Raw genomic sequence first — 19151 nt, 5'->3', positions numbered from 1 at the left:
GGCACATCGTACTCCTTCTGTAGCAGCAATTTTAGGCGCAGTAACACAACGAACTGTCACAAATCGGTTACTTCAATTACAGCTCCGAGCAAGACGCCCTCTAACGCGCATTCCACTGACCCCAAACCACTGCCATATGCTACTTCAGTGGTGTCAAGCGAGAGCTCATTGGAATGGCAGGGTGGAGGTCTTCTTTGTGTTTTCTGATGAAAGCTGGTTCTGCCTCGGTGCCAGTGATGGCCTTGTGGCAGTTAGAAGGAGGCCAGTTCAGGCTTTGATCTAGGGTGCAATTCTGTATGACTGCAGGAGCACTCTTGTGGTTATGTCACATGCCCTGATTGCAAATTTGTGTCAGTTTCGTGATTCAGCCTATTGTGCTGCCATTCATGAACAGAATTCCAGGCGGTGTTTTCCAACAGAATAACGGTCGCCCACTTACTGCTGTTGTAACCCAATATACTCTACAGAGTGTCGATCACCACATCTGTCCCCAATGAAGCATATACGGGATATCATTGGATGACAACTCCAACATCATCAACAGCCAGCATTAACCATTCCTGTATTGACCGACCAAGTGCAACAGGCATGGAACTCCATCCCACAAATTTATATCCAGCACCTGTGCTACACAATGCATGCACGTTTGTATGCTTGCATTCAACATTCTGGTGGTTACTCTAGTTACTAATATAACAGCATTTCACATTTACAATAGCTTATCTTGCACTTACATTAACCTGTGATCTTGCAATGTTAATCACTTACATATGTTACCTGAAATTTCATTACTCTACTTTAATTATTTTTTGGTATTGCGATTTTTGTGTGTTAGGAATAAGGGGTATGGCAAGGAATTGATTTAACACTCTAAGCGCCAAGCCCGTAAAATTTACGGGCCTGGGATCGCGCGAAAATCACCAAGCCCGTAAAATTTACGGGCCGCTACATTTAATTTCATTCAAAACACTGCAACGTTATTTCTACGGGTTTGGCCAGCGCTATACGTTTTTCAGATGTTTATTAACAAAATGCGTCCATAGATGTCACGGCAGCGCTGTAATTCATGTTAAAACTTATCTTTGCGTTCTCAGTCTGTATATCATTCAGTTGTTTGTCATCATGTTTCGGCGCGGTTTATCAGACGCAGAAATTGCGGATTTGATCAATCATAGCGACACTCTGGATAATGTAGAGAGTGATTCAGACGATTCTGAATGCAATGGTGTGTTTGAAGGTACGTATTTCCGAATTTTCCACGTAATTGTGCAGTACGCACATATCTGTTGAACATGTGTAAACGATGTATGTAGTTACACATAATGTGATATTCTTTTTAGAAGACGAGATTGATGACAGTTTGTCTTCAGATGAAGACGAGAATGATGTTGAAGGTGTTGCTTCAAATCCAGCAGCTGTGCCGTATCCGAAAGACAGTGAGTGGACTGCAGTTGACACCTACCGACCTCTGCCTGTCAACACGACACCCAGGCAGATACTAGTGGATATTGATGAGTCGAGTTCTGTACTGGATTGCAGTAAAGTGTTCCTTACTGACAGTGACGTAAATGAACTCAAGAGACAGACAAATTTGTATGCATCACAGACAATACAGAAGAAAAGAAGAGGAAATAATCTGAAGCCCCATTCAGTTTTGAGTTCGTGGAAGCCAGTGACTATAAGTGAGATGAGGCGTTTCTTGGGTATTATTTTCCACATGTGTGTTTCGAAAAAGCCCAAAATTGCGGACCATTGGAGCACTAATCCTGTTCTTAGTTGTAACTTTTGTCCCCATGTCATGAGCCGTTTGCGTTTCACTCAGATACTGTCATGCTTGCATCTTGTTGACAATTCAAATCAGAAAAAACCAGGCGAAGATGGATTTCATCCACTTTACAAAGTTTTGCCATATTATAATAATTTGAAGGAGCGATGTATCCAGGCATATCGTCCCTCAGAAAAAGTGACAATTGATGAAGGAATTTGCCCATTTCGAGGTCGTGTGAGTTTCCGTGTTTACATGCAAAATAAGCCTCATAAGTATGGACTGAAAGTATATGCTGTTGCTGAAGCCAGTAGTGGCTATGTTGTAAATTTTGAAGTTTATGCTGGTAAGCATATTGTTGACAATTCTTCGTCTGCGGTTATTTTGCGATTGTTGTCTGACAGCAGCTTGCTGAACAAAGGCCACACTGTGTATTTAGATCGATTTTATTCCAGTCCAGAGCTATTTCAGCAACTGGCAGAGAAAGGCACTGGAGCTGTTGGTACTGTGAACAAATCCAGGAAAGGATTGCCTAAAGATTTAGTATCTGCTAAGCTGAAAAAGGGCGAAATGTCTTTTCGGCGTAAAGATAATGTATTGGCAATGAAGTGGAAAGATAAGAGAGATGTGTATACATTGTCTACAAGGCATCAAGCAACATTTGGTACGCATACTAAGAGAAATGGGTCTGTAGTATTGAAACCACTTCAGGTACTTGATTACAACCTCAATAAAATTGGAGTGGATATTGGAGACCAACGCCTGCAGTACAATCCGTTCCAGCACAGAACTGTGAAATGGTGGCGAAAATTATATTTCCATTTGCTGCTTATGGGAGTATCAAATGCATTTTGGCTGTACAATGCAGTGCACAGGAAGAAAATTACAATAACAGACTTTATAACAGTGCTTGCAGTTCAGCTTGTTGAAGACGACACACTTGAATTCATTCCAAGAAATGAAGGAACTGTAGGTCGGCTAACAAAGAGACATTTTTTGCAGCACATACCTGCAACTACTAAGAAGTATGCTGCTCGTGTGTGTCACATGTGCAGTTCCAGGAGCAAGAAACAGAGTGGCAAGGCTTCTCGCAAAGAGACACGATACGAATGTGAACAGTGTGGCGTTGCACTCTGCCTGGAACCTTGCTTTAAAATTTTCCACACTAAAAAACAATATGATTCTGTGTGAAATTTATATGTAATACTGTATACTATCAGAAACATGTAATGTAGTGCCACAATTTTGGTTAAAAATAAATCACAATTGTATTCCCTTATTCGTATGACTTTTTCTAAATTCTTAAAACATCTAAGTGATTTCTATAACTGTACCTTAAAGCTGTGCATTGTAAAGTAGTTTCTTTCACTCAGAATTAAAGTAGAAATGTGCAGCTTCAAGATGGTACCAAATTTGCCACAATCCAAACAGTAGATTTGATGCAGTAATTTTTTTAATATTGGTAAAATTGCCCGGTTTCTAGGGACGGGTGCATAAAATAGGCCTGGTACAGAGAGTGTTAAATCATACTTGGAAAACTGATTGCAAAAAGCTGAAATCTCACGTTTCTAAAAGACTAATGGTAAAATACTGATCAGATATAAATATATTAATATAGGTGACCCCCAGGGAAGTGTATTGATCCCAGTCCTCTTCCTTATATATATCAGGAGAACAGTCTCCACAAATTCACTGCAACATTCACAAAATAATGTGCAGAAGTGTTTACTGAGTATGAAATAAAAGTTTATAACAAGCTTCCTCTTAATGTGAAAGAGGACTCTGATAACTCATAGAAGTTCAAAAAGAAAATGAAAATATTCCTCATTGACCGTACTTTTTACAAAAAACTTAAGTTTTAGAGTTATAAGCCAATCTTCAATATTAGGCTTTATGAACATGTGGATGTCCCACTAGTTTGTATACTTATTCATACTAAATATATGTGCTTTAACAGAAGATAGGTGAAAGTGTAAAGAATTCTCTTTTTAAAAAAAGCAGAGAAGGTTATGATTTAATTGCCTCTCACATCACTCATTTCTCTAGAAATGTAAAGGTAAGTTGTCGATAGTGGGGCCTGTTTTAATTACCAGAGTAATAGTTGTGGATGCTACTGTTATGTTCCAACTGTGTCTATTTCTTCACAACAAACTTTATAAGAGAGCAAGTGTATCATGACACTGTTGTTAGCACAGCTAATTTTTCAAACAACTACTTCTATGAAGTTTGAATTTGGACATCAGATAATATTTGTACAGCACATATTTCTCCAATGAGTAATTTATCTAAAGGTGCCACAGAAAATTACTCTGTATGACATTAGTGAATGGAAATATGTATGGCAAGCTAATTTTCTAATAATTTCATTGCCAAAATCAACACACAGAGTAAATATTGATGAACTCAATCATTTGAGAAGATCTGTAATATGTGTTGTGGTGGTGTCATTGCAGGAAAGTGCAGCAATAGTATAGTGCATTAACAGTTTATCCATATGGGACGAAATGGCACAAAATCACTCCTCTAATGTCATAGGCTATGATGAGCATTAACTTGACAGGAGAGGAATAGTGACGAAATTTCTGCCTGTGTGGTGGGCCTGGATGATGCCATTCTGCAGACTGGCTCATAGGCCCTGGCCCAAAGCTCATCTATGGTGACAATTCTCTCAATAATATTGTCTCCCCTCCTCCTCATAATGAGCTAGATGCACACAAGTTTCATAATGTGAATTACTTCAAAAAATCATATACATCAAAGTCTGTAAATTGCAACTGTGTAAGAAACAAATATTCTAAGTTTTATAACAAAAGCAAAAATAAGTAGTGAATATGAAAAGGAGCATTTCCCCAGTTTTGGCCCCAGTCATTTCACCAACTTTTGGCCACTATGTTATAATAAAACTGGGGCCTCAAATAATTGTAGAATCAGTTTGCTAGAAAGTAATTTGTTCTTTAATCAGGCATACATAAAGTACATAATAATTAGAGAAATTGAGTGGCACAGAAAACGAGTTAATATAAAGTACTGTTATGATTGGTCTAGACAGTCTACAGTTAGTTCCCCTTTAGGTGTCGGAAAAGTGCTTTGATCCATATTAAAAACTGTTAGGGTAATTTATCATATTGTTATCATTCAGAGTTTCAGATACTTCCTGGAATCAGTTTCTTATTTTCCTCCCCTGTAGTAGAACCTATAGCCCTATTAACACTTGACTTTTTTTGTTACAAAACTTTGTGTTTTTTAAGAATGCCATGATATAACTTTTGTCTAGGTTGAGTGTTGCAATGCAGCTTTATAATTTCTCAAATCTGTATTTTCTGTCAGTTTTTGCAAAGATACATAGACATTTTTCTTAGTAACTCGAAACTCCATGTTGGAACAGTCGAGAACCATGCACATCAACATTTTTTCCCCCTCCTAAAACAGAATGTGGACCACAGTGCAAAGTAGATTCTTGTGGAGCTAGACCAATATTTTATTTCATAATGTTGTTTAAGCATTGTACAATTTGCTTGCAGTAGCAACCTTCCTTTCCTCAATAATGGTGTCCACTGTGTTTTAACTTCATTGAGAAACAATAAAATCTCATTCTTTGGGTGACTCAAAAACCTTGAGTTAAATAAATGTTATATTTCCATAACTTGTATTATATATTTTACCATGTTACAAGTTACAAATTAATCTGAGATGCACAGGCAAGAATATTAATTAGGTGTCTCTTGATATAAAAAATAAGAACAATATTTTAAATAAGCCTGCTTAAATAAAATTAGTGTAGTCAGAATGCATACCAGGTCTGTATTATAAATGTTTTGCATATATTTCTAAAAGTGGCCAGAACAGGACACACACATGGCTCTCTACCTACAGCCACATACATGGCAATGACAGGGAACCAAGACTAAATATGGACCTGTTAATTGCCATAGAAGATTAATGGTATTTTTTGTGTTGCGTCATATTCAACTTGTAGGAAATGAAACTATAACATTTAACCTTACCTCCATGTTTTATTTAAACATTTAGAATATTAAAAACTGATTATGTGTTCCTTAAGGAAAAATTCTACAAAACTCAACTTCTTCAACACATTCCTTTTCAGAGAATTATGACTACAAACAAGACCAAACAAAGCAATACTTCTATATCTAATTACACAGCACATTTTGTGTTGTTTATAAGAAGGTACTGTATGATTGGCTAGTATTCAAAAGAAGTTTAAAAATTCACTAATTGCATAAAAGTGTCCATAAATTGGGTTGTGACCAAAACTGGAGGCTTCACCCAACCTGTGGTGTTTCAGAAGATAACTGCATGAAAACAACAATACATACAATGACATGCCATACCTCATTGGATAGAGCATCCCTCCAAGTTTCAAGTCATAATACAAGCTGTGCAGTAGTTGCACTAGGGACCTGGCATGTCAGGATATGTAGACAAATCATCCACTCTGTAATGTCACTTTAAATTAGTTTGCATCTGCAGACAACAACACAATAAACAAATTCCCAAAGCAGATTTCTGTCATCTTTTCCTGGTCAGTTCGTGTCAGCAGCTTCAATGGATTGCATATGCATATTGACATTTGCCATATCACAAATGGTGTTCATATTAAGCATATGCAATGTGAGTTAAAAACTTGGAGAGATGCTCTGTCCACTGATATAAGTCTGTTTTCCTTATATCTCATAATTTTCTCTCAGGCATCTTCTGAAACCTTGCTGATTTTTGTGAATAACCCTATATACAAATTGTTCAGAAATTCCTGTTACAAACTTCTAGGACTTGTAAAGGGGAGTGAGTACATAACATTTTGAGTAGGAACCCATGTCCAGAAACATTATCCAATAATGCTAAAGAATGTCATAGTCATAGGGGCCGACACCCATAAATGTATGTTTATACAGGGTGATTTCATGATAATGTTACAGAGCTTCAAGGATGCTGGGGAAGCATAAATATGTTAATTTGAGATAAGGCTCTATGTACCAGAAATGAAGAAGTCAAAAATTATAAGAGAAAAAGCATTCTGATACCCCTGATAGTGGAACACCAGTACCGTTACTGTTGTTCTTGAGATTGTATGGTAGACAACTTCCAGAGCTGGTAGTAACAGATTGAAACAAGAAAAAATGTCTAGTAAACATGGGCTCTAAATGTTCAACAGAGGAAATGTTTTTCCCATTAGCAAGGATAAATAAATGGTCATAGCTCCTTAGATATGCATTTAAGGGTCCATGTTTACTGCATAGTTTTTCTTATTTTGGTCCATACTACCACCTCTGAAAGTTGCATACCCTACATTCTTAGCAACAACAGTACCGGTACATGTGTTGCACTGTCAGAGGTATCGAAATGATCTTCACTTGTAACTTTTGACTCATTCGTTTCTGAACCAGGGACCCTTATCTCAGATTGATACATTTATCCATCTCCATCATCCTTGAAAGTTTGTAACACCATCACAGAATCACCTTGTATATAAATACATTTACAGACACTAGCACCTGTAAATTTGACACTCTGTAGAGGCATTGGATGATGTTTCGGGACATGGGTTCCTGTCCAAAATATTATGTACTCACTCCCTTCTACAAGTAGTAGAAGACTGTAACAGGGATTTCTGAACACCCTGTATATTACACATCTGAACAAATATAAAAAATGTGTCCTCCACAGAAATCGAGGAATATGTAAATTTCTTGCAGCTTGTTCTTATAATTATTTTAAATTCCTAAAGTATAAACAAATCCCACCAGTAGCATGATGTTTGGCCAAAAAACTGCCTCAAAATAAAATATTTAATAGAACAAATGGTTATGTTATAGAACACATTTGTACTATTACAAACTGGTGGTTTCATGGTATTAAACATTAATTAGATGACCTGTGTGCAATGTTCAGTAACTGACAGTGTATTATACAAGTCACAATAGATTGTGAATCCCAACAATGCAATCATTTGTTGACATTTCCACAAACAAACAAAAAATAGAAAACATTGCTTCAGTATTTCAAGAAACAAATTGCAACTGAGCTAACAGTCTATAGCAGTGCATGACACTGAACATCACAGAAACTGTCAGGTTACTGGAGCATGACCAGGTGGGCACAGAAACTTCCTCTGTTTAAAGCTATTATCTCTAGTAAAACCCACACAATCGAAGAACTTGCCCTTAAATGGATATAAATAGCACATTATTGACAGTATCATAACATGTAAGTATTAAGACACAGTATGTTATGCATAAGCAGTTCTGAAATTATTGTTTCCGATTAACAGCATGCATCTGTATTAGATAACCAGAATTACTGCACTTACAAATGAGTTAGTAGAATTATAAAAGTAAATACATTAGTGGTGGGATACTTGGTGGTAAAATGCAAGGGACAACATAAAAAAGGCAGATTTCAGCATTTTCTGTTTCTCAGAGATCAGATCAAATGAAATTAGTTCAGAATGCATATTGTTGATTTTGTTCCGTAGATTGTTATATTTCATGTTGAGTCAGATGATGTGAAAATGGCATGTAATGTAGGATTTAAGAAATAGTATACAGGGTGACACTGCCTTGCCACAGTGGTAATTCTGGTTCCTATCAGCTGACCTAAGTTAAGTGCTGTTGGCTGGGACTTGGATGGATGACCATTTGGACCTGCCGAGTGTTGTTGGGAAGCAGAGTGCATTCAGCCCTTGTGAGACCAATTGAGGAGCTACTTGACTGAGAAGTAGCAGCTCCAGTCATGAAAACTGACAACAGCAGGAGAGTGTTGTGCTGACAACATGCCCCTCTGTATCTGAATCCAGTAGTGTCTCTTGGCTGAGTATGACATGGCCGTTGGTCGGTACCTTTGGGTCTTTCGAGGCTTGTTTGCACGAAGTGATGTGATAAGAAGGAAGTGCAGTGGTAGGGTATTCATTGAGGTTATAAACTAAGAACTTCACAGGCTGTGCAGAGATGTGAATTTAATTTTTTTTTTTTTTTTTTTTTTGTGTGTGTAGAAACCAGTCTGTGGATTAAAAGGTGTGACTTCACTCAGGACAGCTTCCAACACAACAGAAAATAATTTCATATTTTGGTAACCTCTTGAAATAATCCTTACAAGAGAGTCTAGGGTTGTAAGTTGCGTTCAACTGAAAGACAGTTCCTAAGAAATCAATGTATTCAAAGCAAACCATATTGCTGAGTAGGCAGTATAAGGCTTCTGTTGATTAACTGCTGTAGTATAGCAGGAAAAGTTATAAATGTGTAGATTCTATGTTGTGGTTGACATCAAATCTTAGTTTAGTAATAACATACTATGAGTGAGGTATTTCCCCTGAGTGCATAGCATTTTATAGGGATGAACCTAAATGCTAAGGAGTGGGGATATTCAAATGGTTCAAATGGCTCTGAGCACTATGGGACTTAACATCTATGGTCATCAGTCCCCTATAACTTAGAACTACTTAAACCTAACTAACCTAAGGACATCACACAGCACCCAGTCATCACGAGGCAGAGAAAATCCCTGACCCCACTGGGAATCAAACCCGGGAACCCGGGCGTGGGAAGCGAGAATGCTACCGCATGACCATGAGCTGCGAACTGGGGATATTCAGTCTAATTAGGAAAGAGTACAATTTTTTACAGTATGCGTGATGATAAGGAGGAAGTCTTAGCAGCTAACATTTGGGGGAGGAAAGCAAAATAGGTACAAGTGACTGGAGTGTATTGTACTCTTATGATACAGGATAGGAAAGAATTTTACTGAAAATCACTGAACAAGGGGAATCTGAGAAACACATGCACTGAGCAGTCACTATAGCAGGAGACTAAAATTTGCTTAGGGTTAACAGGGAGGGAGACAAAAGTGTGGACAGCAAATTGCAGCAAAACAGTTGTAGTGGATGGAATTTTAAGTAACTGGCAAAAGAAACTACTAAGCAAGAACGAATTTTGCATCTATTTTAAATTTATTTATTTGTCATGTGGCATTGTTACAAATCATGTTAATGAACATAAACTTAGAATAACATTCATAAAGAAACATCAAGGTCACAAATATAGTATACTGAACTATCAGTCAGTATTCAGGAACTCTTCAAATTGTCCTGTGTAGGTTTGTAGTGAACATTTCTGTGCTGTATGCTGGATTGTCTGCCTATCTCCTTTAGAGGTGTGTTTAATTTCCATTTACACAAAGAGTCCACACATTTGTCTTGGTTGGTTCTAATTCAGTTCAGAATTACCCAGGATTTTCTTCAGAGGGCAAAGCAAGTCACGTTTTCAGAGTTACATCAGAATTTCTTGTGATCTGCATTTACAGTACTGCACTACACCAAAGTTGCTATTTTCTAAGCACATAGCTTTAGCAAATGATGGTATTGTAGAGTGGAGTCATTTAATATTTAGGTAATCAGAGAATTAATGAAAAGGGATGTATTTATAATGAGACCATTGGACAGAAGTGGTTGATGTTATTAGTAACTACAGGGCCATTATAATAAAAGTTAGTCGAATCTATCAAGGTGACAACACAAGAGAAATGGCTTCACCATTATAACTTAACAAAGTTAGTGAAATTGCAGGCATTTCTGATAGAGAACAATGGGGAGTGGGTGAAACTGGGTAACTTACAGAAGATAAGTGGAGAAATTTCAGTGAACTGATAAGTAGGAGATAGGGCAGTGGGTGAAATAGAAAGTAATAGGATGGAACCAATGTACTTTAACAAAATTATAAAATAATTAAAAATAAAATGTGAAACAGAATACAGGAAGGGGTAAACAAAGGATTGATGAAAGAGAAATAAAGAGAGAACTTCTGTAATACAGAAAGCTAACAACAATCTCATTTTAGACATGTCTGAGGTGCAGTAGAACACAAGGGAAAGATGAGCAATTTCATAGTTATGTAAGGCACATAAAAGAAAATAATAGTATTCCATCTCTTAGGTTTAGTGTAATAGAACCAGCCACTTCTGACAAGGAAATAGCAGGCAACATTACTCATCTGTTTGTGAAGACAATGGATAGATTGTGTTATTTATTGTGTTGTATTGCAATTTATTAGGATATACATACTTCAGCACACAATAGAGACAGTATTATTTGTGAGAAATTGATGTACAGGGTGGTGAGAAACAGTCTGAAAAGTTTGTTCGGGTGTTGCAGGGTACGGTGTGCTGAGAAATTATTGTTAAGAAAAAAATAGATACTTTGCAACATTCCCAAGTTAATTTGCAATGGAGTTAGACAGTAAGGCCATTGTGCATGCAAATTCATGCAGTCTATCAGAGACAATGTCACCAAATGTGTTCTTTATATGGTTTCCTAAAACTGAACAAGAGAATGATACAAAGATTGGACATGGGACAAATAAAAATTAAAATTGCTTGTAAACTGGTAAGACATGTTGACTGAACAGTATGTCTGCAGTTATGCAGAGAAAAGCTTGCTCAGCAACATGGAGAAAAGGAAGGTAGCAGGAGAGTGAAAGGTTACCACTGTGATTTCAATCCTAAAAGGGGATAAATGAAATAAAGATATAAACTATAGTTTGAGTGGTGAGTAAGAGAACAGAAAAGATAAAGTGAAAGTATTGCCATGTATCTCACAGAGGAATTTACTGGGGCCAATGTTATTTATACTAGATGTAAAGGACATTGGCTCTGGTGTGCACTATAATGTTGGATTGCTTTCTGATGATCTTATGGTTTAGCACTTGATAAAGCAATTAGCAGGTTGCAAAACTTTTTGGAAAGACCTTTTCACTACAGAGAAGTGGGTGAAAAAATTTGGATTAGTGTAAAGTGTATACCCGAAACTGTACTCCAATGAATGAGAAGCAGGAAAGCTTCATTACAATTTAATGTAATAATAATAATAATAATATCAGTTTCTCAACAAACAATGAATTTGGCAGACACTTTATCAAATAGTTAAAATACAGAAAAACTGAAGTCTATAAAAGCAAATGCATTTCATGGTGCTTTACATTGGACAGACATGGAGGTGATTTGACAACAAGCAGAATCAGCATCTGGAGCCATATTCACTTAGCAGTAAGTCATCAATTGTAAGTTACTTATATGAAGCAAGGCATGTAATAGAAAATATTTGCCGCACACCACATCATGAGCATAAGTATCACAAAGCATTGAAACTCTCCAAAAATGATGGAATATTCAATCTGCCAGGAAAATTTCAAGAAACAGTGGAGATATTATTTTGAAGAGGAAGTTTACATAGTATAGAATGGGACCCCTGGCACATCTTCCCTCCTCTCTCGCTAACAAATGACATAAGAACTTAGTGTCCAATCATGTGCATCGATTTGTTTGCTTATAGTACACCAAAGAGGCCATGCACCATCAGAAAGACAGTGCACGACTCCATATCTATGTAAGAATGATTTAAGGAACACTTTACAAATATGAACATGCCTGTGCCACTTCCCTCTTCCCTGCTTCCTCCATTTCGTGAGTCAGTTCAACTGAACACATCTCAAATGCCATAAAGTGAGATTCCCTGCATTAAACACAGTTCCAATCGCTCTCTGTGAACTGCTGGTGACAGTTTAGCAGTTACAAATCCAGATGGTTCTTGAACTGATTTGAAGCTCCTGCAGATCATACTACAAGGCATGGCCATTTCGATCAGGGTGACAGAGACTGCTACAGACTGTCAGACAGTTGCTCATGAGTTCATTGATAAAATTTCTGAAGTTACTGAGAGATATTTTCTGAGTGTTTCGGTATAAGAGGCCTGTGGGCTCCAGTGACCCTGTTCAAAGTAATTATGATTTATTCTGATTGTTACCAATACTCTTCTGGTACACCTTGCACAGCTAGTATCTTCCATTCTAACACTGAAGGATCTGTGTACAGACAAAAAACTATTGCGATGAGGTTGCCGTCAATGCGAGAATAGATCAACGTAGTAGAAACGTTGCAGTCTTTCATTGTATTCAGTGAACCCATACACGAGATACATATCAGCCGACCCTTCATCAGTAAGACTATCCATACTGCTGTGTATTGCTGTTAATGTACAACTAACACTGCCAGAGAAACTAACCTGAGACAGAAGGGAGCAGTACCAAATGTGAGCTTGAAGATGAGAAGTAAAGTGTGCAATACCGTTGTCAGCAACGAGAATGATAAATGAATAAAACAAATTTGTTACAAATAAGATACACAGCACATACTGGTGGCATTTGCACCATTTTTCAGATACTTTCATTGAAATATATATATGAAAATAACGGGGATAAGAAATCAGACTAAATGCAATAGCTGTAATCAACCATTGGACCACAGCTCCCTTATACCAAAATATCTCTGATCAACCTCGCAAATTTTGTTGGTGGCGTTCAGGTTCACCCCGTATAATCAAATACATCAATTTTCTTAAAAAGGTCTTGCTAGTGTCGTGGTCTAAAATCCTTCAACAATCGATCCTAGACGGAAAAAAGTGCTCTGTAGATCAGAAGGAAGAAAGTAACATTAATGTCAGGGAGAGTGGTACAGTAACAATTTGCCCCTTAATGTGGACAGTCAGTGGGGCAGTGGACAGAGAATGGTACAATAGTCGTTTCCTAGCCCCTATTCTGGCCGTTAAGCTAAAATAAGGATTTAATTACAACATTAGAACGTATTTCCAAACTCTCTGTGGCTCTCAAAAGTTGCTTGTGGTTTTGAAACTAACGGATACCCCTGAACGAATATGATTAATATGACTCGACCTCCTTTACACTAAATACAATTAATATTCTTTACTTAATGGATATACAGAACTCGGAAATAGTTTGTAGGAGAATGTTGTACAGTATGACAAACAGTGGAACAGTTGCTTCCATCTGTTATGATGGAGAATGAAATCTACACCAGTTTCCCTGTCCTAAAACCAACTACTTTTAATTCTGATGATGAAGTCGTGTGCAGGGCCCATTTGAGAACATTTTTCTACACAAGCGATTTATCATTGCCCCCTTCCCCCTCCCCCTTTCTCGTCCCTTTTCCCTCGTACATGTTCCCGGTCTTCAGTTTGTGCTATTAATTGTGATACGCTCTTATGAAGATCTCGTACTCGAGCGCCTCCGGTGCAGCTTTCAGCTTGACGCCCCCAGTGGCCGCTCCTGCTTCTGATACGTCTTGTACAGAAATCTCAGCTCGACGCCCCACGCGGCGGCTTGTAGCGCTTGCGTCTTGAAATGGCCCTGGTCGTGTGTTTGGGTGTGCCATGCCCTAAATTATCAACTGAGAAGAACTAACAGAACTGACAATGTGAATTACAGCATCATCTTCTTGGAATGGTCAGCGATGTTTGGGAAAAGCGGCTAATCCTTGCTAGAAGCCGCATCCACACCGGACTTACCGCACCGCGCAGCGCACGAACGCGCGACGCACACGCAGAGCGGCGCCGAGCAGCGCAGAATTGCGTGGAATGGAGCCGAGTGTTCATAGGTGCACAGCAATGTTCCAGTGTGTGCGCGCGCACTACCTTAACAGTGGAAAACGAGCAACGCCGTCCCAACAGAGCATCGCACGAGCGAACCATTCCCTTTGATGTACCGACACTGCGAGGAACTTGTTCGTTGTTGCACAGAGCGGCGTGGTTCGACGTCCGCATTTCTCGGCTGCTATTTCTGTTTGCAGTGCAACAATATATTATAGTGGTTACTATTGCGGACCCTGTGCTGGACGCCAAGTTGTGGTTTATGTTGTTGATCCCCATTGGATTCCCAGTTATGTAGTCATATCAGCCGATTGATTTCTGGGAGCCAGAACGCTGCAGGTAAACCAATAACGATAAAATTTATAGTGTCTGGAAGAAACTATACAAAGGAAAAGTGGGTCATCGGCAACCGCATACATTAATGTGAACAAATGCAAGTCAATTAAACAGCCACCCAGTACATTTTGGGGCGATAGGCATGGATGGAATAAAAACTGTACATTATTAATTCCACGTGGAGCACAGAACTCAGTTGTGTGATGCAATACAAATGTCTGTCAGGCACTGGAGCGCCATGATTCTCCTTGGAAAAGTAAGAGCGCCTACGATACATTGTCAGCAGGTAGGCCTCGTTGTCCACGTTGCTGAGGTCATGAACGTATTATGCAGGGTGTTCGGCGTTTCTGTGTAACCTCTGGGACACCAGTTTTCGTCCATTTTCGTGCAATCGTCCAGAAGTAATATCTTGTTCCACAAATGGAGGAAGCTATTACTGCCTGTTCAAACTTCATACTTCTCCCCAGCTTATGGGCGATTCTCTTCCACATCCCCACTTCGTCGGATTTCAAGCCTACCATTGTAGATGGTTTCCATCGATTCCCAAGTATTCCCCATACAGAGCAGAGCGTCATTTCGAGCAACAGGGTGCTAATAACCACGCCGTTAACAGCCCATAAGCTCCAAACACACACACACACACACACACACACACACACACACACACACTATTTCGAACAACACAACAGTGCAACGGATAAAGAAACAATGAGCTGGGCTTTAACTGCTTCTGGCGTCCTAACGTTTGCTGACACTAGAAGCAGGTTCAAGGTGATAAAAGACGCCTGCGGTCTGTGATTCTGAAGGAACATTGGCATGATGACGATTTTATGGCTGCCTTGTTAGTGGAATTTTAGGGGGGGGGGGGGGGGACTTATGGCCTCTATGCTTACAAAGGGAGGCATAGAGAAACTACTAACATAATATCATGGATGCGGACTACACGATCATAATCCATATTTAGTGGGAGAGCCAGCAATACCTCGGGTTGCTAGATCTCCGGGCGCCACCCGGAGAACCCAAGTTTGGAATGAAGTCGATGGTTATGTGGGCCAGTGACTTTAATCTACAGGCTTACTCTTTAACCATTTTGAACAGTGCTTAATTTCTAAAATTTTAGATGTCGGAGCGTACATCCTCAACCCCCCGCCACCTCCCCACCTCCGAAGGCATAAAAATCAACAGTTGAAAACTTGTGATAAAGCTTACAATGAGAAATCATTTTTTACAAAATGCTGTTATAAAATTCAGATTTTTCAAAACATATTTTTCTAATCCAATCAGCAAAACGGTAAGGTTCAATCTAAAAGCAGGTTCTACCGTTCTTCCCCTTAGCAGTGTCACTTTGCTCTACAGTTTAGCTCGATACATATTGGCATGTGTCGGGAGTCTTTGTGCTTATGACGTCATGTTTTCAACTGCTGCCAGCCGCAACGTTCAAACAGTTGCACTGTAGCTGTTGGGCGAAGCGGAATTTTGGGTATACACTTGTAATCTTAGGTTTTAGAAAAGCTCACCATGAGGTCTCTGAAAACATACGTTTTGTTGTTGAAATATTTCATTAACTAACATGTTACTTTAGTTATTCAGTACTCGCCCGACGCCCCTATCCATAGCGTTACGTTGGTCACCCACCGTCGCGTACACTAGTGCCGGCGCAGTGGCAAATTATAGTTGCCTTGCGAGTTAAAGCACTTGTACTATTTTAAACCTCCGGTGCCGTTCCGGCCGAAATTAAGCCCAGATTTTGAATGTTAATTTCTTATCGTAATAAAATGCCCATCTCTATTCTTATTCTGACAACATTTCATTGTTGCGTCTGTAATATTCGGCTGAAACATTAGTAAAGAAACCCCAATTGGTCGCGGTGACGTGTCAACTGGCAACGGTTTGTGTGTGTGTGTGTGTGTGTGTGTGTGTGTGTGTGAGTGTGTGTGTGTGTGTGTGTGTTCGTTCATTTATTGCCAGGTACAGTTTACAAACAATTGTTGGAACGTTCGGATCGTGCATGAATAGACTAGCTTTCACAATTTAGAATAGTGTGTAATAATAAAGACATGAAGAGACGAAGTTTGTTGCGTGATGAATGGTTTGAAGGACGAAATTTCGAAATTTGGCCGGCCAGAATGGCCGAGCGGTTCTAGGCGCTTCAGTCTGGAACCGCGCGACCGCTACGGTCGCAGGTTCGAATCCTGCCTAGGGCTTGGATGTGTGTGATGTTCTTAGGTTATTTAGGTTTAAGTAGTTCTAAGTTCTAGAAGGCTGATGACCTCAGGTGTTAGGTCCCATAGTGCTCAGAGCCATTTGAACCACTTTTTTGACGAAATTTATAAAGACTGAATACAAAAAGATAGTAGTGAGAGTGTATGTGTAAGTGCAGAATATTCTGTTACATATGACGGTGCGAAGGCCGTGAATTAAACATTTACAGTCAGAAAGACTCAAAACTAATATCATCACACAAAATAAAAATCAGTGTCTTTTTAAATTATTGTCAAAACAATTTTCTACAGAATACGACAGAAGGAGGAGTTTACGGGGTTCTGCGGAATACGACAAAATCACTGCAGCGGAATTAACTTTGATTTATCATGGTGTGAACCACCAGTATTCTTATAACTCTCACGATTGTGGTAATAAGTTATATTCACATGGTTTTAGAGACTACTCTCCATAAGCGGAAGTAAGATGCTGCCGAACTAAAAGTGAAGCGTTATTAAAAAAATGTGCTTCTGTCGCAGCTAACGAGAAGCTGCCAAGAGAACTGAAGCAAAATGTTTCGTTTTCATTAGGTTCATACGTTTCAAACAAAGAAAATAAAAACATTTCCGATATTTATGACGTACTCCTCCAAAGATAAGAAAAAATGTAACGAAGTTCTTCATTTCTATGAAGATGTAAACGAATCTGCAGAAGCCTTTTCAAATAAACTATAATCTATTTTATTGGAAAATGGTTTCATACTAAACAATACAATTTCTTATTCAGCCGAAAATGCTTCAGTTAATTTCGATAAATACAATTCTATCTTTATAAGTTTAAAAGAAGAAACTTAATGAAAACTAGTTGTTGTTGTCATACCTATATAAATAAAAATCAGTAACTGATGAAATATTATCACCTAAGAACGGCTTGACCGATTTGGTTGATGTTTTTGTTGTTGTGTTCGTTATTGTAGGACAACATTTGTATCAAAGAAATTATTTGAAAAATTCACAGGAAATTAAAATGAGTTGTGAAAGATCATCACTTGAGAGAGGTTCGACTTCAAATTTTTGCGTTTAACCTGACGGTGTTGGTGTCATATGTTTTCATAACAAAAAATGTCAGTTTGACAGTTATGTATATAGTATTTATAAATACAATATGTATTATATGAAGGACAAACGTTGTTACCGAAAATCTCGAAATGTTGTTGTCCGATTTACTACAAATTTTACACGACAATATAATGATCGTTCGGACTGATAAAGACCATATACTTTTGTAATATATATTAGATAAAGAGGAAGCATAGTTACTACAGATCTCGAAAAGTTCGCCGGCCGCGGTGGCCGAGTGGTTCTAGGCGCTTCAGTCCGGAACAGCGCGACTGCTACGGTCGCAGGTTCGAATCTTGCCTCAGGCATTGATGTGTGATGTCCTTAGGTTAGTTAGGTTTAAGCAGTTCTAAGTTCTAGGGGACTGATGACCTCAGATGTTAAGTCCCATAGCGCTTAGAGCCATTTTTCGAAAAGTTCTTGAACTACTTACTTCTAATTTTTATACAGTACTTAGGCAGCCTATTTACTTCGAATTTTTTACACGATATTGATGGGTGACAGTATTAGTGATCCATGACAAAAAACTTCATATGGACGTATGCCTTATTCCGAATGATTTCCTGGATAGAACACATTTAATATCACTTTTGTACGTTTTTCTTGAATAACTCGAAAACCACACCCTCCAGCGAAAACGCGTCGCAGTACAAAATTAAACTATTATAATTTCCTACAAAAAAGGTCCTATTCATGTTTTCTCTAGAACTAATGATTTGTGCAAAGACAGCGCGAGAATGCTGAAAAACTCGCTCGACGCGCATGCGCTATAGCTTACGTAGTCTTTGTAGGCCAATTTGAGCTGGCATAGGCCGAAGTGGCCGTGCGGTTCTAGGCGCTGCAGTCTGGAACCGCGAGACCGCTACGGTCGCAGGTTCGAATCCTGCCTCGGGCATGGATGTTTGTGATGTCCTTAGGTTAGTTAGGTTTAACTAGTTCTAAGTTCTAGGGGACTAATGACCTCAGCAGTTGAGTCCCATAGTGCTCAGAGCCATTTTTTGAGCTGGCATATTGAGGTAGCAAGCTGAGACAAACAGTTTGATACGGAACACTTGTGGTCTATCAAGTCGGGAAACTACCTCAAATTGGCCTATAAAAACTACGTATGCTGCAGCGCATGCGCGTCGAGTGCGTTTTACAAAATTCTCGCTCCCTCTTTGCACAAACTATTAGTTCTAGAGAAAAAAGTGAATAGGACCTTTTTTGTAGAAAATTTAATTTAGTTTAATTTTTTACTGCAACACGTTGTCGCTGGATCGTGCAGTTTTCGAGTTCAAATGGT

General features: G+C 38.7%; 1 protein-coding gene across 1 annotated transcript; it reads left to right on the top strand.

Moving 5' to 3' along the window:
- The first annotated feature begins 1303 nt into the window (after positions 1 to 1303).
- LOC124722562 (piggyBac transposable element-derived protein 4-like) lies at positions 1304 to 2956 on the top strand. Its single transcript, XM_047247702.1, has one exon. It carries the CDS (start codon positions 1304 to 1306, stop codon positions 2954 to 2956), a length of 1653 nt encoding a protein of 550 aa, XP_047103658.1.
- The last annotated feature ends 16195 nt before the right edge of the window (positions 2957 to 19151 follow it).

This window comes from Schistocerca piceifrons, chromosome X, assembly GCF_021461385.2.
Source record: "Schistocerca piceifrons isolate TAMUIC-IGC-003096 chromosome X, iqSchPice1.1, whole genome shotgun sequence".
Taxonomy (NCBI): domain Eukaryota; kingdom Metazoa; phylum Arthropoda; class Insecta; order Orthoptera; family Acrididae; genus Schistocerca; species Schistocerca piceifrons.
This window is presented reverse-complemented; position numbering and strand designations above follow the sequence as displayed.

Coding starts and splice junctions, on each gene's coding strand:
- LOC124722562 (XM_047247702.1), top strand. CDS start 1,304: ATGTATGTAGTTACACATAATGTGATATTCTTTTTAGAAGACGAGATT.